The sequence below is a fragment of the Tupaia chinensis genome, unplaced genomic scaffold, assembly GCF_000334495.1.
Source record: "Tupaia chinensis unplaced genomic scaffold, TupChi_1.0 Scaffold000097_1, whole genome shotgun sequence".
In the NCBI taxonomy this organism is placed as follows: domain Eukaryota; kingdom Metazoa; phylum Chordata; class Mammalia; order Scandentia; family Tupaiidae; genus Tupaia; species Tupaia belangeri.
In genome coordinates, this window is record NW_006159559.1 from 10,175,778 (window position 1) to 10,202,724 (window position 26,947).

Genomic DNA, 26,947 nt, shown 5'->3' on the forward strand with positions numbered 1-26,947 from the left:
GGGGCTTTCTCCCTCTCCCTCCATCTGTCTGTCTCTGGTTTGTTCATAACCACCCCCCCACACCCTTTGGCTATTAAAAAAAATTACCTATATAAATCAACTTAAAGGTAAGCATGAGGTCCGTGGGTGTCAGCTATACGGGCAAAAAGATGCTTATTTTATCTTCCTATGTTGATTCAAAACTAGCCACAGTTATAAGAAAATCAAGATTTTTTTCTTATCAATTTTATTGAATGAAAATGCTCAGTCATGTTATTTATAAGAATAATTTGTGGAAGAATGACATTATAAGAAATTTCAGCCAGAGTGTAAACTCTAATCCTTAACTTTCATTAGACCACGATGCTTTCAGTTTAACATGATGCCACTTAATTTTACAAATGGCTACTAAAGAGGGAACTTAGATGATATTTTTAAGGATAAAGATCGAACAGGTTGATAAGTCATGTAGACTTAATAAAATACAGATTCTGACGCAGAATAATAGTTAACATCCTATTCTGAACAGCAAGGCATCTAAGAATAAGATAACTAGATTCATTTAGCATGCTGAAAGTTATTTAAATTAAATATTACATCCTACATACAGGTGTTATTCCAAGAAGTTTCATTCCATTGGCTAGGACAAAACGGACTGCTTTGAAAAGATGAAGTCTGGCCTACAAAATAAACCAAAGAATGATTAAATGTTCAATTCAGTAATAGACCAACTATAAGTAAATAAATGAGAATGATTTTAAAAGTAATTTTAACTTTCTTATTTAAATGAACAATATGTCAATGTGCCCTAGAATTTATTGGTAAGGGAAGATAAGTTCCTAGCATTCCTTTCAGAAGACTGGTACACTAGGGGTTGTGGAGTGGGAGTGACAGTCCGGCTTCAGATATGGGGACCTCACCATGTATGCTGGGAAGTATATAAACACTGATCATTAAAGCCCACTTCTAATTGAGCTAATTACTAACAAGTACATTGTTACAGCTTAACAGAATTCTATTTTAGAAAAACAGAAGCCTTGACTTTGTAATATTAGTTTGAGGATGTTAGAGATTATACAGAAAACACTCAACATAACGTACCCCAGCCACTTCAGGGGGACTGTCTTTTATTTGCAGTGTTTTGTGGGCCACAGCAGCAAGATGACTAAAGCAGGAAGAGAAAAGCATGATTAGGACTAGTGTAATTTCCTGTCATAGAAATGAGCTTGATATCTTCTTACTCTTACAACTTAAAAATAAATAAACCAAAGACTAGAGCCATTAAAGAATGCATTCAAAGTTGAAAGTTGAGACTGGCATTTACCACTGTTCTGTAATAGACAAAGTAAAACACTAAATGCCAGCTTTAGATTTTGGTTCTGGTTCTACAGCTACCTAGTGCCAAATTCTTAAGATTATGATTTGTTTTATAAATACAGGGGGTTTGTTTATAAAATCCAGTTTTTCCTCATTTAGGCATCCTTTCCCCTCTCTACAATGAGAAGGTGAGATAGAGCTAGCTTCAGGACACTCCACACATGCACACTGGCCACTCTTCCTTAAGTATCTTTTTAAGTATGGCAGCCAGTAGAATGTGCCAGAGAAATGATGCTTAGGACATCTGTCTTAATGATTAATAAGACTTTTTGGCTTCTTCACCTCTATATGTCTAAGTGGAACTAAAAGAAAGAACACTTTTATTTTGATCTGGGTAAGACAAGAATAAGAAAACAGTCTTGATACTTTCTGACTTTTTAAAAATGTAATTTTATTTGTTTATTTATTTATTTAAATTTAGATTGGAGAGGGACAGAGAGAGAGGCAAAATGAGAAAGCAAGCTGCCTGGTCTCGGACTTGAACTGTCGTTCACCACATGGGAGTCTAGTGCCCTCAACCACCACACCATCTGCTGGCCCCATAGTCTCTGAATAAGGCAATCTTAATTACTGGGTCTTTGGGGAAATCAGGACGTATTTTTATGTCATGACGTTCCCGATGACCTAATAAAAGCAAAATTTCCTTTTTTAATTGCTTTCATGGGACGGTACAGCTACAGCTCTTGCTGTATAACAATAGATGCAACTTCTAAGTTTTTAAAATAGCTACTTCGAAACTTCTATCAAAATGCTACTGACTTACCTCCCAATTTCGATCTCTACCCTGCAGCTGCCTGATCTGCTTAACCCTTACATGGACCCATTGTCCTGAAACTAAGCCTAAATGCATCTGTCCATGGCAAAAAGGCCTGTGCGTGTTTACCTGTCTCATTTCCGGGACTAGGCTTATCATATTCTTACTCAACTCTGAGCTTTCCCTCGTTCCTTATCACTGTGTTTCTCCTGATTAACATCTACTCTTGCCCTTTTAGAAAGCCCTCTCTGATCCCTCAAGGCTAGGTTATGCGTTAAGGTAGTCTGTTCCGTTCACTGTATCCTAACACATATGCATTGTGCTGTAACTACCGACCCAGTTGTCACTTCCTACTCACTGGACTGTAGTGGCCATGCCTTGTATCATTTTTGAACAAAAGAACATTAATTGCTAATTGGCAGAGATGAAGCAAGTATTCCTATAACGTAAAGCACATTTTTTTAGTTGAAGGGATTTGCTTATAGGAAAATTTTACATGAAAGGAAGGCCTTTTATCAAATCAGAAGGTCTCAAATGTCCTTAACACCTGAAAATAAGAAGGTTATAAAGTACCTTAAAGTTAGAAGGTAACTGACAATGTGCCTGGGTTGAAGGTCCTGAGAAGATCTATGAAGAACCTCGTCGAACCTAGAAGAAAGGACAGGAGCAGCTGGCAGGACAGCACTGCACACGTTACACTCAGCTAAGGCTTACAGTGTTAAAAGACTTGGGGTAGGGGCCAGCAGGTGGTGTGGTGGTTAAGGATGCTGGGCTCCCACATGGCTGACCGTGGTTCGAATTCCAGACCTGGCAGCTTGCTTTCTCACTCTCTCTGGTCCTCTTTAGTCAAATTAAAATAAGTAAATAAAGTTAAATAAAATAATTCTTACAAAAAAAAAAAAAAAAGACTGGTGTAAGGTTGACCTGACAGCATTAAAAGGAGAAGACATTAGAAAAAAGACATGTACATTTGGAGGTCCATGTTTTTCCCTAAGCAACTCCTTAATGGCAGAGACTTTGTAAGTCCTCTTGATATCCCTTGGGCCTAGTCCAGAACAAGGACTAAAATGATGGCTGTTAAACTGTAATGGGTCATCAGAAAAGTCATGATGTGTTTTTCTATGCAAAAATGTGTCAAGACTTTCTCAACAACCCAGTAAAATGCCTCTTGCCACATTTAGGAACACATTCTGTAAACCAGCAAACAGTCTACCCTCGATGCTAAGAAAACCAGGTTAGCTTATTTTTTCTCTCTCACAAGTTAGCTACATGTCAATAAACTTTTCTGGTCTCAGGAAAAAACCACTGCCCATGGTGTGGCCATCAGAGAAAGCTGCTTTGTTCATAACCACCTCCATCCTTTCTAGAGGCTAATCTCTACTTACAAGTCTGGTTTCCTCAATGCTTACGAGAGCTAAGAAGTGTGGTCTCATGCCTGATGTGGGAGCATCAGATACACCCACGTTTGAAACTAAAACCAAGAAGCAAAGGACTTAGGGTCTCCGGGAAGCTGCATAAAGGCAGGGATTTTCCTCCTTATCATGGTGGCGGGGGGGGGAAGGTGAGAGGATGCTCTTTTTTCAGAACTAAAAGGTTATGATTTATCTGGCTTTATATTCTCAGACCATGGACTAGAGGCTATTAGGCATCTGCTAATTCAGTGATGATGTTTTTAAGATCTAAAACCTGACCTGGAATGTGGGGGTAATCCATGCCCTTCATCTGCTTCTAAAGGCAGAGTTACTTTTTGGGCCAACCTTTAGGAAAAGTCCAGAGTCAGGAGGCAGCTCCTGGCCTCTTCACTCCAGTGGTCAGCCAAAACACCCACAGGCATCACACTAAGGAGAAACAGACTTGGTAAACCACAACGCCTTCATACCTGAGAAGATGCTGGAGAATGGAAACCGACTGTGGCTCTTGTAAACAAGCAGTGTTGAAGTCGTTCAGATAACCACAACCAAAAGTCTCTTCCAAACTGTTAGCAAAAGTTTCAAGTTAAGAACACGGAAGACTAAATGAGTCATGCAAGGACACAGGCCCCATGTAATCAGTTACCTCATAATACACAGTCTTGTTCTCCTTAATAGAGCCCTAGACTTTGATGCCACATTGTGTGACCTAATACTTTGATTTCCCCTAAATTTATCTCTTCATCTGTAAAAATAGAGACATCAGTACATTCTCTGGTAGGGTTGTTCAGGAGAATAAACAAGTTAATATATGTAAAAGCATTTCTTTCTTTTCTTTCCCTTCTTTCTTTCTTTCTTTTTAAAATTTGTTTACACATTCAATCACATTATTGAGCTTACAAAGTGAACGTTTCAGTATGTGCACATTTCTCCCCAGTCCAGTTGATCAAAGCATCTTCAACAGATAACAACACACCTCCCCATCTCGTCAATGCTCTGCCTCCGTATCCCTCCTCCAAATGTCCTTCCCTAGGCCCCAAAGCATTTATTATACAAGTACTAAATAAATATTAAAAAGCAACAAGAGGTCCACTATAGTTTATCTGATTTTGAACAGAGAGACTGGAAAAGCCCACAATACAACCTTTGGTCTTAGGATCACACCAGCCAACTACCAGTCTGAGTAAGAGCAGAGTGGTGTAATGTTTCCTGCAGCCTCTTCTCACCTGTGGAGGCGGGCATGTGTGTACTGCAGGAAGACTCCTGTGTCCCCTTGACTCTGGAAAACACGATCCCAGCTGAACTGGTAGTCAGATAAAAGTAGGCCTCTAAAGTCCTGAAATGACAGAGTAAATCTTGAGCCCTGGAATTTCTTCTAGTACCAAAAGAAAAGGGTGTCACAGGAAGGAGTCTCAACAGACCTGAATAATGAGTGCTGCCAGCCCGACCCTCTCTGCAGTCTCCTGCGGGTTCTCGAGTTCTTTAGTTGCTGAAACAGACAAAGGCAGTTACCTTTGACCTGTAGGACACTGCCAGAATCTCGGATTGAAGGGGAGATAGACATCTGCCAACAGTGCTCAACGTGGGGCTAGGAGGCTGCTAAAAAATTTAAAAACCTGCCAAAAAGGTATGGTATGCTGACAGTTAAGAACAGATAAGTCCACTTAATTTACTTTTGATCATGACTTCCTCTGCCTATATTAAATGGGAAGAAATGCAAATTATTTTTTCTTACAAATATCCCTCGTAAGACATTAGCTGTAGCACATAATTGCTTTCCCAAGGGTAAAAATTAAAGTCGTGAGGACTTGTGACTTACAGCCAATTTATGACACAGGAACTTCAAATAACCACTTTGACAATGGATTGGCAATGCTAAAGCAATCTAGGAAAAGATGACTAAGGCCCTGTCAACTCAGACTATGAAGATGAACAACTCCTAACCAGCATATCTAAACATTGTGGCACCTCAAATTAGGGAAAACTATTTTTGACAAAGTTAGAGAAAGTTCAATGGAGGGACAGTCATAATAAATCACACTGCCCCCAAATCCAGCATGATATAAAAGTGGCATGAAAGTTATGACTTTAACAACAAAGAAGTGATTCACTCTTAACAGAAGCCATGTTCTGTAGCATCCTTAATTGAATCTCATTCAAGACATCCTCCAGAAAAGTAACATCTCCTCTTCGAGTCTTCATTCCCTGCACTACTCCGAAGGGCACATGCTGGCACCTAAAATAGAGCGGGCATTTAGTTAAGTGAAAGCTGAAAAAGAACGGGTGAACAAAGTATGTTTTAACACCTCTCAGAGAGGAGTTTGGACTTTAATCCACACAACTGGAGTTTTAAAAATTAGTAAAATGAAAACCCACAGGCATCACACGAAGGAGAAACAGACTTGGTAAACCACAACGCCTTCATACCTGAGAAGATGCTGGAGAATGGAAACCGACTGTGGCTCTTGTAAACAAGCAGTGTTGAAGTCGTTCAGATAACCACAACCAAAAGTCTCTTCCAAACTGTTAGCAAAAGTTTCAAGTTAAGAACACGGAAGACTAAATGAGTCATGCAAGGACACAGGCCCCATGTAATCAGTTACCTCATAATACACAGTCTTGTTCTCCTTAATAGAGCCCTAGACTTTGATGCCACATTGTGTGACCTAATACTTTGATTTCCCCTAAATTTATCTCTTCATCTGTAAAAATAGAGACATCAGTACATTCTCTGGTAGGGTTGTTCAGGAGAATAAACAAGTTAATATATGTAAAAGCATTTCTTTCTTTTCTTTCCCTTCTTTCTTTCTTTCTTTTTAAAATTTGTTTACACATTCAATCACATTATTGAGCTTACAAAGTGAACGTTTCAGTATGTGCACATTTCTCCCCAGTCCAGTTGATCAAAGCATCTTCAACAGATAACAACACACCTCCCCATCTCGTCAATGCTCTGCCTCCGTATCCCTCCTCCAAATGTCCTTCCCTAGGCCCCAAAGCATTTATTATACAAGTACTAAATAAATATTAAAAAGCAACAAGAGGTCCACTATAGTTTATCTGATTTTGAACAGAGAGACTGGAAAAGCCCACAATACAACCTTTGGTCTTAGGATCACACCAGCCAACTACCAGTCTGAGTAAGAGCAGAGTGGTGTAATGTTTCCTGCAGCCTCTTCTCACCTGTGGAGGCGGGCATGTGTGTACTGCAGGAAGACTCCTGTGTCCCCTTGACTCTGGAAAACACGATCCCAGCTGAACTGGTAGTCAGATAAAAGTAGGCCTCTAAAGTCCTGAAATGACAGAGTAAATCTTGAGCCCTGGAATTTCTTCTAGTACCAAAAGAAAAGGGTGTCACAGGAAGGAGTCTCAACAGACCTGAATAATGAGTGCTGCCAGCCCGACCCTCTCTGCAGTCTCCTGCGGGTTCTCGAGTTCTTTAGTTGCTGAAACAGACAAAGGCAGTTACCTTTGACCTGTAGGACACTGCCAGAATCTCGGATTGAAGGGGAGATAGACATCTGCCAACAGTGCTCAACGTGGGGCTAGGAGGCTGCTAAAAAATTTAAAAACCTGCCAAAAAGGTATGGTATGCTGACAGTTAAGAACAGATAAGTCCACTTAATTTACTTTTGATCATGACTTCCTCTGCCTATATTAAATGGGAAGAAATGCAAATTATTTTTTCTTACAAATATCCCTCGTAAGACATTAGCTGTAGCACATAATTGCTTTCCCAAGGGTAAAAATTAAAGTCGTGAGGACTTGTGACTTACAGCCAATTTATGACACAGGAACTTCAAATAACCACTTTGACAATGGATTGGCAATGCTAAAGCAATCTAGGAAAAGATGACTAAGGCCCTGTCAACTCAGACTATGAAGATGAACAACTCCTAACCAGCATATCTAAACATTGTGGCACCTCAAATTAGGGAAAACTATTTTTGACAAAGTTAGAGAAAGTTCAATGGAGGGACAGTCATAATAAATCACACTGCCCCCAAATCCAGCATGATATAAAAGTGGCATGAAAGTTATGACTTTAACAACAAAGAAGTGATTCACTCTTAACAGAAGCCATGTTCTGTAGCATCCTTAATTGAATCTCATTCAAGACATCCTCCAGAAAAGTAACATCTCCTCTTCGAGTCTTCATTCCCTGCACTACTCCGAAGGGCACATGCTGGCACCTAAAATAGAGCGGGCATTTAGTTAAGTGAAAGCTGAAAAAGAACGGGTGAACAAAGTATGTTTTAACACCTCTCAGAGAGGAGTTTGGACTTTAATCCACACAACTGGAGTTTTAAAAATTAGTAAAATGAAAGAGATGTGATTTGCTGCATGGCACAAAGGATGTTAAGTATATGGCTTCATTTTAGAGAGATAATTATTAAGTTACTAGCTGCCTTTGTAAGAAAAAGAAGATGGAGATTAAGAATTTTGAAAATCAAGCCACTGAGAGAGATGTTGGATAAAAATACATTCATTGTTTATATGCTAGAAACTAATATAAGCAAGACACTAATGCAAAAATCAAATCTGCTTTTCCACACTAACATCTTTAAACATAAAGAATTGAAATCTGAATGAACATCTTTAATGACTAGATTGATTTCTGGGTTCAGCTGACTGAACAAAGCTTTTAATGACCCTCAGCAGACAAGTAAGAGCCATGTGAACATTACCTTTCTGCCCAATCATATCCCATGATCCTCAGCATTTGGAACACTTGCTGAAAATGCTTTTTTTGCCCTTTATCTGTCTTGGGAAAAGATGTATTTAAAATAAAAGTACAGAGATAAGTTAATCTACAAAAATAGTTTGGACAGAAATCAAATTAACACATTTAAGTTTTGAGAAACTAAAGTCATTGTTTTAAATAAATACAAAAAGGCTGCCCCCCAGAAGGCTAAGCAGAGTGCTCTACAAGTGAGAGATAGAAGAGATACGAGAGTGCTCCTCCACCTAGTCAGAAGGAAACAGGAGCTTTAATTTTCAGAGTATTCTATTTAAATTCCTTCCTTCTCTGCTGTTATGACCTTTATCTCCAAGACCAAAGCCAAGCTCTAAAAAGATGTTTGACAGCAACTTTTTTAATGGGAAGGAAGGAAATGGGAGAAGAGACTAGAATTCCACTCACCAATAAAAGGAACAATTTACTGTCAAGCACAAGAACTTGGCTGGATCTCAAGGGCATTCCTTGTGCTGAGTGAAAAAAGCCAACCTCAAAAGGTTAGATAATGAATGTAGGATACCATTTATAGGACATTCTCAAAGTGACAAAATTGTGGTGGAGAACAAAGCAGTGATTGCTAGGGGTCAGAGTTGAGCGTTGAGAAGGTGTGATTATTATTAAGCGGCTGGCCATGAGGGAGTTTGTTTCGTATAAGAACATGTTCTGTATTCTGAATGTGGTGATGTGTTACATGAATCTATACATGTGATATCATAAACCATACTAACTCAGCTGTCCACATCCCACACTGGTGAAATCTGAATAAGCCTGTACCAATGTCAGGTTCCTTTTACCGATGAAGTACTATGGTTATGTAAGATACTTTCTTTGGAGGAATCTGAGTGAAGGTCATATACAAAAATGGTACTGTTTAGAAACTTCTTAAGTCTTAAAGTATTTCAAAATAAGAATTTTTTAAAAATAACTACACTATAGTAGTCTGTACATGTTAATTTCACATCAGCATTCCTGATTTGGGCAAATTTTTATTTTTTAAATTTCTTTTCTTACTATGAAGCAATATGAACTTTTTAATTAAGTTTATTTTTTTAAATAGCAGTTGTCACCTTAAATACACTTAATGTTAAATTCTCTCTCTAGTTTCACAAAATTATTTTTCCATAGTTTTTCAAAATCCAATTTCTATCTCTGCAGTTTTCATAAAGTAGGGAATCTTAACTTTTTGCTCTTTATTGTGATTACTTACCACATAAATCATTGTATCGAAATTATATTTGTTCATTCGATCTATAGCAGCTGCAAGATCTCTGAAAAAAAAAAAAAGATAAAAAATCGAGACTTACTAAGCAGATAAAGGTAATATGTTGGTTCACCTATTTAATAACAAAGAGACTTTTCTAGTTAGGACCTTCTTTATTATATCACAGCTTGGGCATACCACCTACCGTGGTATAAGCCCAATATACTTTGATACAAGATAAATCATTGCAAAAATAGACTTGAGAAAGCAATAATAATAAAAGGTCTGAGATAATAATAATAATAATAATAATAATAATAATAAACAAAAGCTCTAGGACAGGGCCAGCAGGTAGTCTGAAGGTTGAGGAGTTGGATCCCACATGTTTGACTACGCGGTTTGAATCCTGGACCTGGTGGCTTGAAAATAACTCCAGGCATGTGTGTGTGTGTGCCCAAAATTCTGAGAGGAGAATGGAGAAGGACCATCCTCCCCAGGGGGTGATTACTCCCTTTCTCTCTCTGTCTCCTCTCCAGTGAATACACATGCCTTATGGGAAAAAAACTATTAAAAAAAAGTGATGTAGTAGTTAATTAGGTATCTTCTAGATACTCTTCGATCTGAATAAGCGAGGACTTTCAAAATGTTGAGTCTGTCAGAGCAATATCTTTAAAGCATTTTCAAAGTCCGTGGGAAGGGGAAGTGGGTGATGTGGTGGCTGAGGCGCTAGATTCCCACATGGCTGACTGAGATTCAAGTTCCAGGCCTGGCAGCTTGCTTTCTCACTCTCTCTCTCAATCTCTCTGTCTCAGTGAGTGCACATGCCTTATAGGAAATGTAAAATAATAATAACAAAGAAAAATAAAATAATTCTTAAAAAAAGTCCATGAGAAGTCCTTTGATACAAGTCTACTTAACTTTTATCTTTTATTAAATACAAAATGCCTACTTTGCATATAGTTTAAAATAATGAAAAATACAAAATAAGCTATGAAATTTCAAGTTAAGGATTATGAAAATATTACAGTCTAAAATTTCAGCTGTTTGACTAACAATATATGATTTTGACTAACAATATATGATTCTGAGAGGTTTTAAAAAACTCCCAGAGTTTTTAAAATACTAGAGGATCAACAAAATGTCATTAGTAATGACATACCTCATAATCCTGACACTGCACAGAACAGGTATGCTCATGGAGGCAAAAACTGCTATTTGAGTGGAAAAAATCTTCCCGTGTGTATAAAGAATGGTTGTTCATGCAATACATATTGATGCACAGTATGTGGTATTAACATTTCATTAGGGTTGGCAACTAGGGAAAATATGGCTATAAAGGTTCCTGAGGGGGCCTTAAAAAAAAAAAAGGTTAAAAACCACTGGTATAGACGATAGGCACAAAAATGTCACAGAACACACTGCTGGTGTATTTTTTGTTTGAGCCAAGGACTAGACAAAGAGAAACCTTTTGGGTCAGTGAAAGAATGAAAGAGAAGAATACAGGTAAAAGTTCTAAGTTGAGTTTGCAGGAAAAACCGGAAGAAGTGTCAGGTCATTTAGTCCAGGTCCTTCATTTTGCAAAGTAGGGAACTATCGCCCACAGAATTAAGTGACGGGCGTGATGTCAGAACAGAAACCCAGGGTTCAGTCCCACGCTCTATACTCTTTCAATCACCTGTACTTTTGTCTGTGTTACAACTTCTTTAATTCACATCTACATGCAGATATAAGGAATTCACGAAAAGGAAAGAAACAACTATAGTTAAAGCCAAGTGAAAAATAAAATGTTTCAACAAGTGGTAAAAAGACTATTTTTCCTAAGAAAAAAAGAAAAAGTACAGATAGAATTACAGGTGCATTATTGACCTAAATATACAGAAAACTCTAGACCTAATGACAGTCCCCATAAAAGAAACCAGATCAGGATAGTTAAAAAGACTTTGTGACATGGAGCCTCTATTCGAAATAGATATTTCTTATAACCACAGCTCAAGTCTATCTTTATTTAATCTGTTCAGCAAAAATTATCACAAAATGTTTTGTTACTGAATATACTTTTCACATCAAGAAAAAGAATGTACCATATCTATATCTATCTATCTATCTATCTAGAGAGGTTGGTCTCACTTCTTAACCCCAAATGCATGGAACTGATAGAGGAAAATGTCAAAAAGTAATAGAATATGAGAGATGAATTTTCTATGAGACAGTCTGAGACTCACTGGTTGTTTAAAGTTGTTCAGAACAAATGCTGGTAATTAATAATAGCCACAATAAAATATCATTACCTTAATTGTGTTATAAAAGTGGTTTGCGATCTAGTGTAAACTATGGCCTGGCAGACACAGTGCCTTTTGCCAGCAGTGGTTCAATATGGTATGTTTGCTCTTTATTCTCCAGCTGTCTCATTCTTATAAACTTGTCCCATAAATAAATGGGATTAATAAACCCAGTAGTTACTGATGAGCCAAGATTGCTCCTTTCCAAAGGGGTCAGTAACTGAGGTGGATGAAAAAAATATGAGAAACATGACCTACTTCTCCCTTGGCCTAGTTTACCAGTCGCCATGAGGTATGATATTTATACGCATTTATGTGCACGTCGTTATAGCACGAGGACACTACTGAGCCAAAGCGGTCATTTTCTAGTATACATTTTCTATTATACCTTTCCCGCCAATATGCAATTGTAAAATATTCATAGTTGATTATGAAGTACCTTAGTCTTATGGTTTTAGAACAATGTATTCAGCTGTGAAAATCCTATGGTGTTTTTAAATCGTAAACAGTTTTTCAGTGAGTTTTTTCTGATAAACTTTTCCAGGAACTGTAACTAGCTAAATAAATAAAAACCTGATAAATAATTTTTGAAGGTGAAAATAATAAATTCAGAACTTAAAACTATGATCTGGTGACAGTTTTGAGGATAAAATGATTGTCTTAATATTAATCCTAAAATGAAGCCCGTGATCTTAGAAGCCACAAACCTGGTTGCATAGAGAGAAGTCCCATCACTTCGCATTACAGTACACACTGAGGAGGGGTCGCCATTCCCAGAGAGATCCACTACAGCGGTTCCTTTTCTAGAAATGCAAAAAGTAACTCTGAAGCAACATGGTAAGACCATTATGAGTATAATATCTATAACACTCTCTTTGTCCAACCAGAAGCTATTTTTATTACCTAAGAAGTATGAAGCAGTATCAATTCCAGCTACAACCAAAAAAGGGAAAAAAAACAAGAAGGAACATGCCTAAGAATCTATTAAGAGTTGGGGGGCTGGTCCCATGGGCTAATGGTTAAGTGAGCCAGGTTCCACATTGTTGATGGCAGTTCAAATCCTGGCCACAGTGGCTTAAAAAAAAAAAAAAAAAAAAAAAAAAAAAAAAGTCATGTGTATGTGTGTGCATGCCCCAAATCTGACATGATGGAGAAACAGAGAAGAAGGGATTGTGGCATGACCATGCCCCCTTGGTGAGTGCTTTCTCCCTCTTTCTGTCTCCAAAAAAAAATGTGGGGGTGGGGTGTGATGGTGGGAATGGGTATAATTAATATTTTATTATTCTATTTTAGAATTATTTTATTTAACTTTGTTGTTATTATTACTATTTTCCAGTTTGTTCAAAAAGAGAGAGGGACAGTGAGAAACTAAATCACCAGGTCCAGGACTTGAACCACGGTCAGCCAAGTGGAAGTCCAGTTCTTTAACCACCATGCCACCTGCTGCCCCCTATTCTATCTTTTTAAAACCTATGGCTCTGGATAATGTACTCGGATAACATCTTTAATATATCTCTTGAAAAATGAGATTGCAGCTGCAACTTTTTTTTTTCTTTTTCTTTTTTTAGGAGAGCTTTTTACATTTTTGCTATAGGGCACATGCACTCGCCGGAGAGACAGAAAGAAAGAAATCACCCAGGAAGGTTGGCCATGCTCCAATCCCTTCTCCTCCATTCTTCACTCAGGATTTTGGGCACACATGCACATGTGCCTGGTGTGTTTCAAACCTCTGGTCTGGGACTTGAACTGCAGTCAACCATGTAAGAGTCCAGTGATGTAACCATTACACCACCTGCTGGTCCTGCAACTGCAGCTTAACTATGAAATATCATAGATTCTTCTTCTAATTCAAGTTGTTATAACATTCAATATTGGGTTATTTTATTTTATTTTTTTTAGAGAGCGATTTTTGTAATAGGGTAAGTGCACTCACCAGAGAGACAGATAGAAAGCAAGAAACCACTCCCCAGGGGGATGGCCATGCCACAATCTCTTCTCTTCCAGTCTTCTCTCGGAATCTTGGACACACAGTCACATGCACCCAGTGTGGGTTTCAACCCTCCAGGTCCAGGACTTGAACTGTGATCAACTACATGGGACTCCAGCAATGTAACCATTATGCCACCTGCTGGTCCCTATTGGGTTAATTTTTAACATGTCAAAAGTACCCTGAAGTAGTAAAGACATAGAATTCTGTTACTATCTTTCCTATTTGCACAAAAATTAGAATCTTTATACAATGATCTAAAAATGCTCTTTAAGAACATTACTAGGGATGCTATTAACTACATTGTCTCTGTCTTAGTAATAGGATTACAGGTGAAATTTTGCTTTGGTATCATGAAATGTGGCATTTCTCCTATGCAACTGGTTTACTTTTTTCTAGAAATGCAAAAAGTAACTCTGAAGCAACATGGTAAGACCATTATGAGTATAATATCTATAACACTCTCTTTGTCCAACCAGAAGCTATTTTTATTACCTAAGAAGTATGAAGCAGTATCAATTCCAGCTACAACCAAAAAAGGGAAAAAAAACAAGAAGGAACATGCCTAAGAATCTATTAAGAGTTGGGGGGCTGGTCCCATGGGCTAATGGTTAAGTGAGCCAGGTTCCACATTGTTGATGGCAGTTCAAATCCTGGCCACAGTGGCTTAAAAAAAAAAAAAAAAAAAAAGTCATGTGTATGTGTGTGCATGCCCCAAATCTGACATGATGGAGAAACAGAGAAGAAGGGATTGTGGCATGACCATGCCCCCTTGGTGAGTGCTTTCTCCCTCTTTCTGTCTCCAAAAAAAAATGTGGGGGTGGGGTGTGATGGTGGGAATGGGTATAATTAATATTTTATTATTCTATTTTAGAATTATTTTATTTAACTTTGTTGTTATTATTACTATTTTCCAGTTTGTTCAAAAAGAGAGAGGGACAGTGAGAAACTAAATCACCAGGTCCAGGACTTGAACCACGGTCAGCCAAGTGGAAGTCCAGTTCTTTAACCACCATGCCACCTGCTGCCCCCTATTCTATCTTTTTAAAACCTATGGCTCTGGATAATGTACTCGGATAACATCTTTAATATATCTCTTGAAAAATGAGATTGCAGCTGCAACTTTTTTTTTTCTTTTTCTTTTTTTAGGAGAGCTTTTTACATTTTTGCTATAGGGCACATGCACTCGCCGGAGAGACAGAAAGAAAGAAATCACCCAGGAAGGTTGGCCATGCTCCAATCCCTTCTCCTCCATTCTTCACTCAGGATTTTGGGCACACATGCACATGTGCCTGGTGTGTTTCAAACCTCTGGTCTGGGACTTGAACTGCAGTCAACCATGTAAGAGTCCAGTGATGTAACCATTACACCACCTGCTGGTCCTGCAACTGCAGCTTAACTATGAAATATCATAGATTCTTCTTCTAATTCAAGTTGTTATAACATTCAATATTGGGTTATTTTATTTTATTTTTTTTAGAGAGCGATTTTTGTAATAGGGTAAGTGCACTCACCAGAGAGACAGATAGAAAGCAAGAAACCACTCCCCAGGGGGATGGCCATGCCACAATCTCTTCTCTTCCAGTCTTCTCTCGGAATCTTGGACACACAGTCACATGCACCCAGTGTGGGTTTCAACCCTCCAGGTCCAGGACTTGAACTGTGATCAACTACATGGGACTCCAGCAATGTAACCATTATGCCACCTGCTGGTCCCTATTGGGTTAATTTTTAACATGTCAAAAGTACCCTGAAGTAGTAAAGACATAGAATTCTGTTACTATCTTTCCTATTTGCACAAAAATTAGAATCTTTATACAATGATCTAAAAATGCTCTTTAAGAACATTACTAGGGATGCTATTAACTACATTGTCTCTGTCTTAGTAATAGGATTACAGGTGAAATTTTGCTTTGGTATCATGAAATGTGGCATTTCTCCTATGCAACTGGTTTACTTCAATATTACAGATGCCTGAACTCCTATGACTAGTACTATATCTCTGTTTGTTTAGCTGACAGGGAGCTAAAAGCTAAATTAGAAAGTAATTAGATAAGAAAAAGAAATAAAGGCATACCAATTCAAAAGGAAGAGTTTAACTCTCTCTGTAGAAAAGGTCTGTCTTTATTTTTTGAGATTTCTGCCACAGAATGCATAGGGGAGAGAGAGATGATGAGAAATCATTCTCAGGTAGGTGGCCATGCTGCAGTCCCTTCTCCTCCATTTTCCTCGTGGGATTCTGGCCACATATACACACATGCCTGGTATATTTTTCAAGGTGCCAGGTCTGGGATTTTAATTGTGAATTGGCCATGAAGGATCCAGTGCCTTAATCACCATCCCACTTTCTGGCCCAGATCTTTTCTTAGTTTATTTCTTCCATGAAAGAGGGGGAGAAAGTGATTGAGAGAGAGAGAGAGACACCCTAACAGTGTCACTATGCTGTAATCTGCTCCCAGTCTCAGCTGGCTCAGGTCATGGGGTGGCCATACCTAGAGTGGTCAGAGTCCTGGGACATGAACCTGGTTGAAAATTTTCCCACGTGGGTCCATTTACATTACCACTATGCGACCACCTAGCCCCGCAGACAACAAGATCTTATACACAGAAAACACTAACTGGCTAGTCCCATAGTCTAGTGGTTATTGAAACTAGATCCATGAAGCTACTGCAGTTTAAATCTTGAAAAACATTCCAGGTGCAGGTATGTGCATGCCCCAAATCCCGACGGGATGGAGAAATGAAATGAATGGTGGCATGACCATGCCCCAACAGGGGGTGCTTTCTCTCCACTCTCTGATGAGCACACATACCCCTAGGCAATTAAAGAAAAAAGATAATGCTAAAAAAAAAAAAAAAAAACCCTCACCAAAAAGACCTGTTATAACCAATAAACAAATTTAGTAAAAGTCCAGGATACAAAAGTCAACATACAAATAAATCAGTAGAAATTTTATACACTAACAACAAAGAATCAGAAAGAGAAATCAAATGAATTATCTATGAATTAATGTAATCCCTATCAAAATCCCAATGATATTTTTTTTACATAAATAGAAAAAAATCCTAAAATTCACATAGAACCACACATAACCATGAATAGCCACACAAAAAAGAACAAAGTTGAGGAACCAACAGGTGGCATAGTGGTTAAGGTGCTGGACTCCCACATGGCTGACTATGGTTTGAGTCCCAGACCTGGAGGCTTGAAACTCATGCCATGTGAGATTTTAGAATGAAGGAGAAGGGATTATAATATGGTCATTACCTCAGGGGGTGATTTCTCATTTTTTGTCTCTCTGGTGAGCACACCCAACCTATAGCAAAAATCTCTCAAAAAAAAAAAAAAAAAAAACAAAAATCCAAAAAAAAAAAAAAAAAAAAAAAAAAAACAAAACCAAAAACAATAAAGTTGGATAGTTGGATGCACTCTACCACCTGGTCTCAAAATCTACTACAAAGCTATAGTAATCAAAATAGCATCACACTGCCATAAAAACAGAGAGACCCATAGAATAGACTAGAGATAACCAGAAATAAATCTACTATGGTCAACTGATCTTTTAGCAAGATACTAATGACAAAAAAAGGGAAAAAGGCAGTCTCCAATACATGATACTGGGAAAACTGGATATCCACAAGCAGAATAATTAAATTGGGTCCTTATATCACCCCCAAAACAAACTAACTTACAATGAGTTAAAGATGAAAACATAAGACCTAAAACTGTAAAACTATTAGAAGAGAACATAGAGGAAAAGCTTCTTGGGACTAGCAGATGGCATAATGGTTATGTCGCTGGACTCTCACATAGTTGACGGCTATTTGAGTCCCGGACCCCACAACTTAAAACTCACAATGGGCATGTGTGTGTGAATGCCCAAAATCCCAAGAGGAGAATGGACTATAGCGTGGCCATCACCCCAGGGGGGTGATCTCTCTTTATCTCTCTCTGTCTTTCCAGCAAGCGCACATGCCCTCTAGCAAAAAAGAAGCTTCTTGACATTGCTTTGGATCCCAAAAGCATAGACAACAAAAGCAAATAGACAAATGGGATTACATCATACTGTAAACCTTCTGCATAGCCAAGGAAACAATGTACAGAGGAGAAACAACCTACTGAACGGGAGTTGAATAAATATTTATCCCCCTGCCAAAAAAAAAGAAAAGAAAAGAAAAAAAGATATATGCAAATGCCCAAAAGGAATATGAAAAGGCATACAATGTCATTTCCCATTAGAGAATTATAAAGCAGAACCACAACATCGCTCTTCACACCTGTTAGAATGACTTTTACCGAAAAAAACCCCAAAAAACCCCACAAATATAAATGTTGGTGAAGATGTGAAGAAAAGGGAACTCTACTACATGTTGATGTAATAGTACGGCTATTATGGAAAAAAAGTATGGAGGGTCCTCAGAAAAACTAAAAACAGTACTACCATATGAACCAGCAACCCCCTTTCTGGGTATATACCTAAAGGCAATGAAATCAGTACGTCAAAGAGCTATCTGCACTCCCGTGTTCATCACAGCATTATTAACAATAGCCAAGATAGGGAATACTTACTTAGGTATTGATACTTAGGTATTGATATTTACTTAGGTAAGTATAAATAAAGAAATGAATGGGTAAAAAAGTGGAATAGTATTCAGCCTTAAAAAATAAAATTCTGTCCTTTGCAACATGTATTAACCCACAGAACCTGTTTTACTTAGGTTAAGTAAAATAAGTCAGGCACAGAAAGACATGTACTGTATGATCTTACCTGTATTTTGACTCTAAAGCCAGCAAACTCATAGCAGCTGTACAGAAATACAGTATAGGAGTGCAGAATGGGATGATGTTGGTTAAAGGGCACAAAGTTTCAGTTAGACAGGAAGAATAAATTCTGGTGACCTATGGTACAACACGGTGACTGTGATTAATAATAATGAGAGCTTGCCCTCTGGGCTAGTGGTTAATGGCATTGCATTCCATATGGCCAACTGCCTGGTTCAAATCCCAGCCCTAGTGGCTTGTAAAACATGCCAAGCACCTGTGAGCATATTCCTAAAATCCCAACAAGATGGAGAAGTGGAGAAGGGACTGCAACATGATTGTGCCCTATTGGGGGGGGGGTGTTTCTCTCTCTCTCTGGTGAATGTATGTGCTCTCAGGCAAAGTAAGAAAAAAAAATATTAGTACAACTGAAAGAAACTCAGAAAGTACATATTAACTGTTCTCATCACAGAAATAAGTATGTGAGATGACAGATATGTTAATTAGCTTGAGTTAAGCATTCTAAAATATATATAGATAACAAAATATATTGTATACTATAAGCATCTATCATTTGTTATTGATTAAAAAAATTAGGGCCAGCCAGTGGAATGATGGTTAAGGTGGCTGGATCCCACATGGCCAACTGCGTGGTTCAAGTTCTGGATCCAGCAGCTTGAAAAACACGTAGGGAGTGTGTGTGTACATGTCCAAAATCCCTAAAGGAGGGAGAAATGGAGAAGGAATTGCAGGGTGACTACTCCCCATAGGAGGTTTCTCTTTCTCTCTCTAACAGATTCACATTCCCTCCTTCAAATTTTTAAAAAAATTATAAAAAGAGAGAAGAAACCTACTTTAACTTAGAAAAGAGAATAACAGTGGGGATAAAATAATATCTCTGATTTAGTACATTACTTTTCCTGCCTCTACTTCCTGGCTTCCTCCTTTTATTCTTATAAAAGCCTGTCATAGTATACCTGTTTTCATAAGGTGCCTTAAATCCTCTTAGAAACCGGGTGGAATTTTTATAAAAAGGTAAGGTTGAGTCAGGAGATGTGACATCTATTTACTTTTTCCAGATATAGTAGGTCACTTAAATTTCAGTTCCCTCCCATATAAAGAAATGCCTTTTCTGTCAACATGACTAGGCTTTTGCAATGGCAGCACATGGGAAAGTACTTTGAACAGCAAAAGGCACTGCAGAAATTCCAGGAAGGCTGCACACCACCTCCAGTTGTCCTTATTGGAAGAACAGATCAATAGAAATTTTGAATAACTTTACCAAACAATAGTAACATGTTCATACATTGTTTTCTGGAGGAGTCCTTTACTGTCCAGCAACTTTAAGACTTCTTGAGATTTTTCCCGATAAAATGATTCTCCTGAATATTCGTCAAAGTATACTCCTATACGCTAAAAATATTCAGAAACAGAAAAATATGTATTAGTTAAATTTCAAATAATAATACTCTAGGACAAAATTAAGAGTGTTTTACTGGGACCAGCAGTTGGTGTAATGGCTATGTCGCAGGACTCCCATGTAGTGGACTGCAGTTCGAGTCCCAGACTCAGTGGCTTAAACTCACTCTGGGCATGTGTGCGTGCGTGCCCAAGATCCCGAGAGAAGAATGGAGGAGAAGGGATTGCAGTGTGGCCATTCCCCCAGGGAGAGAAGGGATGGTAGCGTGGCCATCCTCCCGGGGATGATTTCTTGCTTTCTGTTTCTTCTGTCTCTCTGTCTCTCTCTGTCTTCTGTCTTTCTGGTGAGCCCATGTGCTCTATAGCAAAAGCCTATCAAAAAAAAAAAAAGAGTGCTTTACCATCTGTCACGTAGATAAGGAAAGTAAAATAAAAATTAGATCAAGTTACTCTGCTCAAACTTTGCAGTGGCCCCTGCCACATCAGTCAGGCTCTCACAATGGTGTGGTGCTGCCCAATACAGTAGTTACGAGGAGCACATGGATTATATTTTTTTTTTTTTCAATTTTTGCTATAGGGCACGTGGGCTTGTTAAAGAGACACACAGAAAGAGGAAACGTGAGAAAGCGCCTCCCAGGAAGGGGTAGCCACGGTGTAATCCCTTTTTCTCCACTCTCCCCTTGAGATTTTGAGCATGCACAGGCACCCCACTGTGTTTTCAAACCAATGGTTCTGGGACTCCAACCACGCAGTAGGCTGTGTGGAATCCAGCTGCCTTAACCACCATGCCACTTGCTGGCCTAGCACAAGTGGCTATTTAAATAAAAATAAAAGAAACTAGAGACCTCAGTTCTTCAGTCACACTATTCATACATCAAGGGCCCTGTAGCCACATGTGGCTGGTGACTACACTGGACAGCACCGCTATGAGACATTCCCGTGATAGCAGGAGACTACACTGGACAGCCCCAGAGAACATCCGTTGTGCCTGCGGCCTCTCTGACTTTCTTTCCTACTGCCCCTCATCTTGCTTACTTATTCCAGCCACATGGACTTCTTTACAAAACCCTCCTCATTCTATTCACAGAGAATGCCTGATCTCCCTATCTGGCATCTAGCACCATCTCACAAACTATGTATATTTCTTTTTCACTCTGGTTTTGCTTTTATTTTTTCTGCCTCCCATGTTAGATTGTAAGGTCCATGACAGCAACGACTTTTATCTTTTATTCACTGTTATATTTCCACATAGAACCACTCTAACGAAGTCTACACAGACCTTGTATATCCGAATGTACTCTTCAATGCTCAAGTCCCGAAATTTTTGCCATAATGAAAGTGCTTGCACATCACCCAGTTCCAGCTGCCGGAAGAATTCGTGTGCTGCTTTTGCTACACTTTTATCATCTGCTGCTTCTTTATTAACTTGTACATAAACCTAAAAGGACAACAATATATTAAATGAGGTACATTAATAGTACTGTTATCTCCAGTAAGGAAAACAACAACACAAAGCACAATTCTGAGAATTTTCACATAAATGTTACCTAAATGGCCTTATCACAGAGCATAATTTTTTTTTTGTTGCCATGGGCCTTTCGTAAAACCTAGAGACCCCTTCCTAAAATGTTTCTAAATATTAAAAATAAAATATTTATGTTTATAGGGGGTCGGCAGGTGACACTGTGGTCAAAGGCACTGGACTCCCACATGGCCGACTATGGTTCAAGTCCTGGACTTGGCAGCTTGTTTTCTCGCTTTCCTTCTTACTCTGTCTGATCAAACTGAATAATAATAATAATAATAATAGTAATAAATGAAGTTAAATAAAAAAATTCTTTAAAAAATACTTAGGTTGGGAACCAGCAGTTAGCGTAATGGCTATGTCGCTGGATTCCCACATAGTCGACTGCAGTTCATGTCCCAGACCTGGTGGCTTAGAACTCACGCAGGGCACATGTGCGTGCGTGCCCAAGATCCCAAGAGGAGAATGGAGGAGAAAGGACTGTGGCGTGACCATCCGCCCTGGGGGGTGATTTCTCGCTTTCTGTCTCTCTGTCTCTCTCTGTCTGTCTGGTGAGCGCACGTGCCCTATAGCGAAAACCTCTCAAAAAAAAAAAAGTTAAAAAAAAAATACTTAGGTTTACAAAGGAAATAACTCTAGTCTATACATTTAACAATTAGTTTGTGGTATAGTAATGGAAGAAAATACTCAATTTTTGATAGCATGTAGGGTAGGGAAATGAAGTGTAATTTTTTCTTCCCCTACAATTTATCGTGGGTTAAAGATGCCTAGTTTACACTACACTGGCATTTCTTCTGTTTTTTTCAAAATGCCAAATTATTATTCGTGCAACCTCTCTGAGAAAGGCTGAAGAAAAGGAAGATGGCTCAATCTGGCAAAGAAAAGGTCAAAAGATGATTTAGCAGTTGTTTTTAATAAAAGATGTTTACACTGTTGAAATCTGTGAAAGACTAATAAAATGGATGATCTTGGTAAAAATAAAGGCCTTTTGGACAGATAGCTTAAGTACACTCCAGCTTGGACTCCTGAGAATTAGTGGTGTACCCCCTCCCGGAGTGTTCTTTGCTTTTGCACCGTTTTGTTGGCTGGTTCAGTTCTGCACCCACCCCATGACTAAGCAGCCGGTAGTTTATTGAGGACTCACTTTTCCAGCTCTATCACTTTGTGTTCCCAATGCAGTTCTAATAATTTTCCAGCCACCCAAGTGCAATGTTAACAAATGACATTAAATGTTAATATTATAGTTCAAATAATATTGAAATTATGTATACAGAATAAAAACATTTTATTTACAGTATGAAATCCACTTCTAGGTTGATATATAAATGACAAATTTACCATATTATTTCCAGAAAGGTACTAAACCAGCATGAAAGCAACAAAAATGGTAAATGAACTACAAAACAGAGGCTTGTAAACTCTTACAGTAATATCATCAAAATATCATAGTAATAACATTTGGATAGGAAAAAAAAGATTTTACTGCTGAAGAATACCTTGGGACAACAGTGACTCTTTTTTTTTTTTTTTTTTTTCCCTATAGGGTGCATGTGCTCGCCAGACAGAGAGAAACAGAGAGACAGAAAGCGAGAAATCACCCCCCAGGGGAGATGGCCACACCACAATCCCTTCTCCTCCGTTCTTCTCTCGAGATCTTGGGCACACACACACACGCACCTGGCGTGAGTTTTAAGCCACCAGATCCGGGATGCAAACCATGGTCGACTACATGGGAGTCCAGCGACACAGCCATTAAGCTAACTGCTGGTCCCACATCCTGAGTGACTCTATGGGAAAAGACTCTTTGAAGCTTGGACCTGGTTTCCTCTGGGCTTCACCCCATCTTCTTTTCCCTATGCTGATTTTGTTTTGTATCCTCTTGCTGTAATGAAACCAAAACTGAGTTATGTATTTCCTCCTAGCCAATCACTACACCTGGGAGTGACCTGACAAGTCTTAAAATTTTAATTTCCACATGTTCCTATTAGATAAGTCCAGAATAATGTATACAATGCCAGTTAAAAAACAGAAAGATTCCAATCAGGTGTAGAAAAACAGAGGATTTCTATAACATAGTAAACTGTAGACTTCCTGACTTGAATGACCCACACGTTGACAGCTGCTTAACACACTCTACAGGAGAAAAGATGACATACATGTATATTCATAAGCACACTGTCATTCTTTCTCACACACATCCATGAGCATGTGTGTAATTTACAAGCAAATACAATAAGACGTTCTTACTTTTAGGAAAGAGTTTAATATTTAAAAAAAATCTAGAACTCTAAATCCTAACATTAAAATGTTTATTATGCATTCAAAGTACTGGCATGATTCTTTTTAGAAAGGAAAAAAACTTTACCAGAATATTTTCTTTCTGAAAATTTAAAATAGAAAAAATTAAAACAAAAGATCATTCTTAAATACTTAATACTTAAAGGATTTTCACATTTCAGCAATTTGTACTTATAAGCCAAACATTATTGAAAATCAACTAGCACTCTCAACCAGAATAGCCCTAATAAGCATTTAATCTGCTTGTAAATGTGCAATACTACAATTATTAACATTTATCACCATTTTAGAAAAGAAATGCTTTTTCCTTCATAGAGGAAGTTTAATACAGTAATGATACGCCTTTTACCCTAGCAAAGTATGAATTTTGAAGATAGCTTTCTTTTGAGGCTAGAATGAAAAATGAATGATGAATGAAAAAAGTCTTAAATTTGGGTTTGAAAATGAGACAATGTGGCTTAGTAAAGTGTTTTTGAGGACGAAATCATAATTTTTCTTTTAGTCACTAGAATGCAAAAACTAGTTCTTTACCCATTAGAAAATAAATGAAATGTTTTGAATTCCTAAGAGTATAACATTTAGACTTCCTGGGGCCAGCAGGTGGCATGGTGGTTAAGGTATTGGAATCCCACAGTTCTGCACCTGGTGGCTTAGAAACAATATATTAATACTCTATAGTTAAAATTTTGTAGGTAACAATATAATTTGTTTGAACTAATTAATTCATTAATTATAAGGTTTCTCCTTCTGAGTACAGCATTAGTAGCTTATAAATGGTATTTTACTGACTCTCCTCCATTCATCTTCTTCTAATACCTGGAATCTCCTATTTTTATTCTCTGTACATATATAATCACATCAATGATATCATACATCTTTATTCAAAAGTGAAAACTTTTTCTTTTTTGAAAAGGTTTTTGCTATAGGGTGTGTGCGCTCGCCAGACAGACAGAGACAGACAGAAAGCGAGAAATCACCCCCCAGAGGGGATGGTCACGCCGCAATCCCTTCTCCTCCATTCTCCTCTCGGGATCTTGGGCACGCACGCACAAGCGCCCAGCATGAGTTTTAAGCCACTGGGTCTGGGACACGAACTGTGGTCAACTACGTGGGAGTTCAGTGACATAGCCATTATGCTAACTGCTGGTCCCAAAAGTGAAAACTTTTTTCACATCACCACTCACTGGTGCCTAATAAGCATAGCATTACTGCCAGCACAGAGGAAAGGGACTTGCCTCGATCAGGAAGTAGATGAAAACACTCCCAGGAGTGGCAGAAGCCGGGTGGTCCCTAGTGAGCCCTCAGAGCGGAATGTTCACAATGGGACCCCACCCACCACAGGAAGGCTGGCCCTTAGGCCTGTGGAAACAGGCTAGAGCAGACTTCCCAGGTGATATCTGTTCAAGCAGAGCTGCGTGTCTCCAAGGCGTCCCTTAGGCCTAGATTCTAAGCCCATCAGAGACCAGTGTGGATCAAAGACAAAATGTCCCCTTTGACTCTTCTGGGCTGCATATTAAGAGCCTGAGAGGCTCTGTGTGATTTGAGAGATGGGGAATCTCTAACAGTGACTTGAACTGACTTACAACTCCCCACTGGGATGGCTTGGGTTAGACTTAATTAGACTTATAATTAAAAACTATCTCTTGCATATAAATGCTATTAAGGAGCAAATTTCACACCAACTGTAACAACAATGTTCCCAGTAAAAAATAAATGTGATCTAACCAATGAAGACTCTCTCATTTATAAATGAAAAATAATTTTTAATAGTATAAATATTTCTTATATATGACTAGAATCAATTTAGTCTTGGATTATTTTTTCTCTCTCTCTTTTTTTATGTATCGGATTATTTTCTTAAGCTTAAGAAAGTGCTTTGAGAATAAAGTCAGGAAAAATACTGTCTCTTGAGAAATAGGTACTATTTCCAAGTTTTTACAAACAAGAATGAGTTCGCATTATCACTCATCAAATTGGTGCTTTGATCTTACCCTACTTTTTACTGAATTTTTTTTTCAATTAACATAGGGAAGCACAGGGTCAAATCTGTTGTATATTATCTAGTGATACATTACCCCCTTTCTATTTCTCTTTTATTAAATGTCATCACTGCAATTACCGCAATCTTTTTAGAAAGAGGGAGGGCAGAAACAGTAAAACAGATGGCCCAGCTGCAGTGGTGCACGCTGCTGAGATGCTTTGTACCACAGGAAGGGACCACATAGGAGGCCCGGGTTCGATTCCTGTTCTAACCCAAAAGCTGGGCACAATGGTGTATGCCTGTTATCTCAGCGACATGGGGGAATGGAGTGGGAGAAGGATGACCTGGAGGCTGACCCAGACAACATGCAAGGCCCTGTCTAAAAATGGGTCAGGTTTGGTGGTGTGCTTGTAGTCTCAGCTGGAAGGCTAGCATAGGAGGATTCCAACAGAGCAAGAGTGTCTTAAGTTTAAAAAAAAAAAAAAAAAGGAAGAAAAAAGGAAGTGCAGAAGGGAGAAAGGTAGAGAAGAAGGAAGAGAATCTGTAGAACCTATGGGGTCATTTTGAACTTAAGGAAAATATTTACACTATTTGTGTAAATACATTACATTACCTTTTTAAATATCAGTGCTAGGGTAAGGGTGTTAAATTTAAAAAAAAAAAAAAAAAAGGAAGAAAAAAGGAAGTGCAGAAGGGAGAAAGGTAGAGAAGAAGGAAGAGAATCTGTAGAACCTATGGGGTCATTTTGAACTTAAGGAAAATATTTACACTATTTGTGTAAATACATTACATTACCTTTTTAAATATCAGTGCTAGGGTAGAAAGCTAATGATACTTTCATTGGCATATTTGTCTCTCATGAGAGGCTGCCATTACATTTCAAAGGAATTGCTACTGCTACCAAACAAAATCTGTACTAAAAAGTAACATGCAATGAGTCAAGTTCTAAATCCTTCTTTAGCAAAAAAACAGGATGGGTTATACTTTTAAAGATACCATTTTAGATGCTATCAATGTCTAGTCAAATCGTTTAAATCTAGGAGGAACCATGAAAATTTAATTTTTAAAAATATTAAAACTGATAAAAGTAAATGATGACAACTATATCCATGACTCAGATTTAATATTTGTTAACTTTTTACAAAAAATTATTTTTTGATGTAAGAGCATATGCTTTTTGATTAAGTGTTCCAAAGCTTATTACAAATGTTTTTCTTGAATCATTAGTATGAATTCAA

General features: G+C 38.2%; 1 protein-coding gene across 1 annotated transcript in view; it reads right to left on the reverse strand.

The window, feature by feature from the left end:
* Nucleotides 1-206: 206 nt before the first annotated feature.
* The window catches only part of RARS2 (arginyl-tRNA synthetase 2, mitochondrial), a 74,633-nt gene continuing 47,892 nt past the window's right edge, over nucleotides 207-26,947 (reverse strand). Inside the window, exons 9-20 of the mRNA XM_006143410.3 lie at nucleotides 21,185-21,343; nucleotides 19,793-19,899; nucleotides 12,445-12,540; nucleotides 9,465-9,525; nucleotides 8,208-8,284; nucleotides 7,588-7,712; nucleotides 6,898-6,965; nucleotides 6,703-6,812; nucleotides 5,947-6,042; nucleotides 2,684-2,758; nucleotides 1,081-1,144; nucleotides 207-659 (exon numbers count right to left, since the gene is read on the reverse strand). Coding sequence (XP_006143472.1) covers nucleotides 573-659; nucleotides 1,081-1,144; nucleotides 2,684-2,758; nucleotides 5,947-6,042; nucleotides 6,703-6,812; nucleotides 6,898-6,965; nucleotides 7,588-7,712; nucleotides 8,208-8,284; nucleotides 9,465-9,525; nucleotides 12,445-12,540; nucleotides 19,793-19,899; nucleotides 21,185-21,343 — 1,125 coding nt within the window. The 3' untranslated portion in view covers nucleotides 207-572. The remainder of the gene's footprint in view (nucleotides 660-1,080; nucleotides 1,145-2,683; nucleotides 2,759-5,946; nucleotides 6,043-6,702; nucleotides 6,813-6,897; nucleotides 6,966-7,587; nucleotides 7,713-8,207; nucleotides 8,285-9,464; nucleotides 9,526-12,444; nucleotides 12,541-19,792; nucleotides 19,900-21,184; nucleotides 21,344-26,947) is intronic.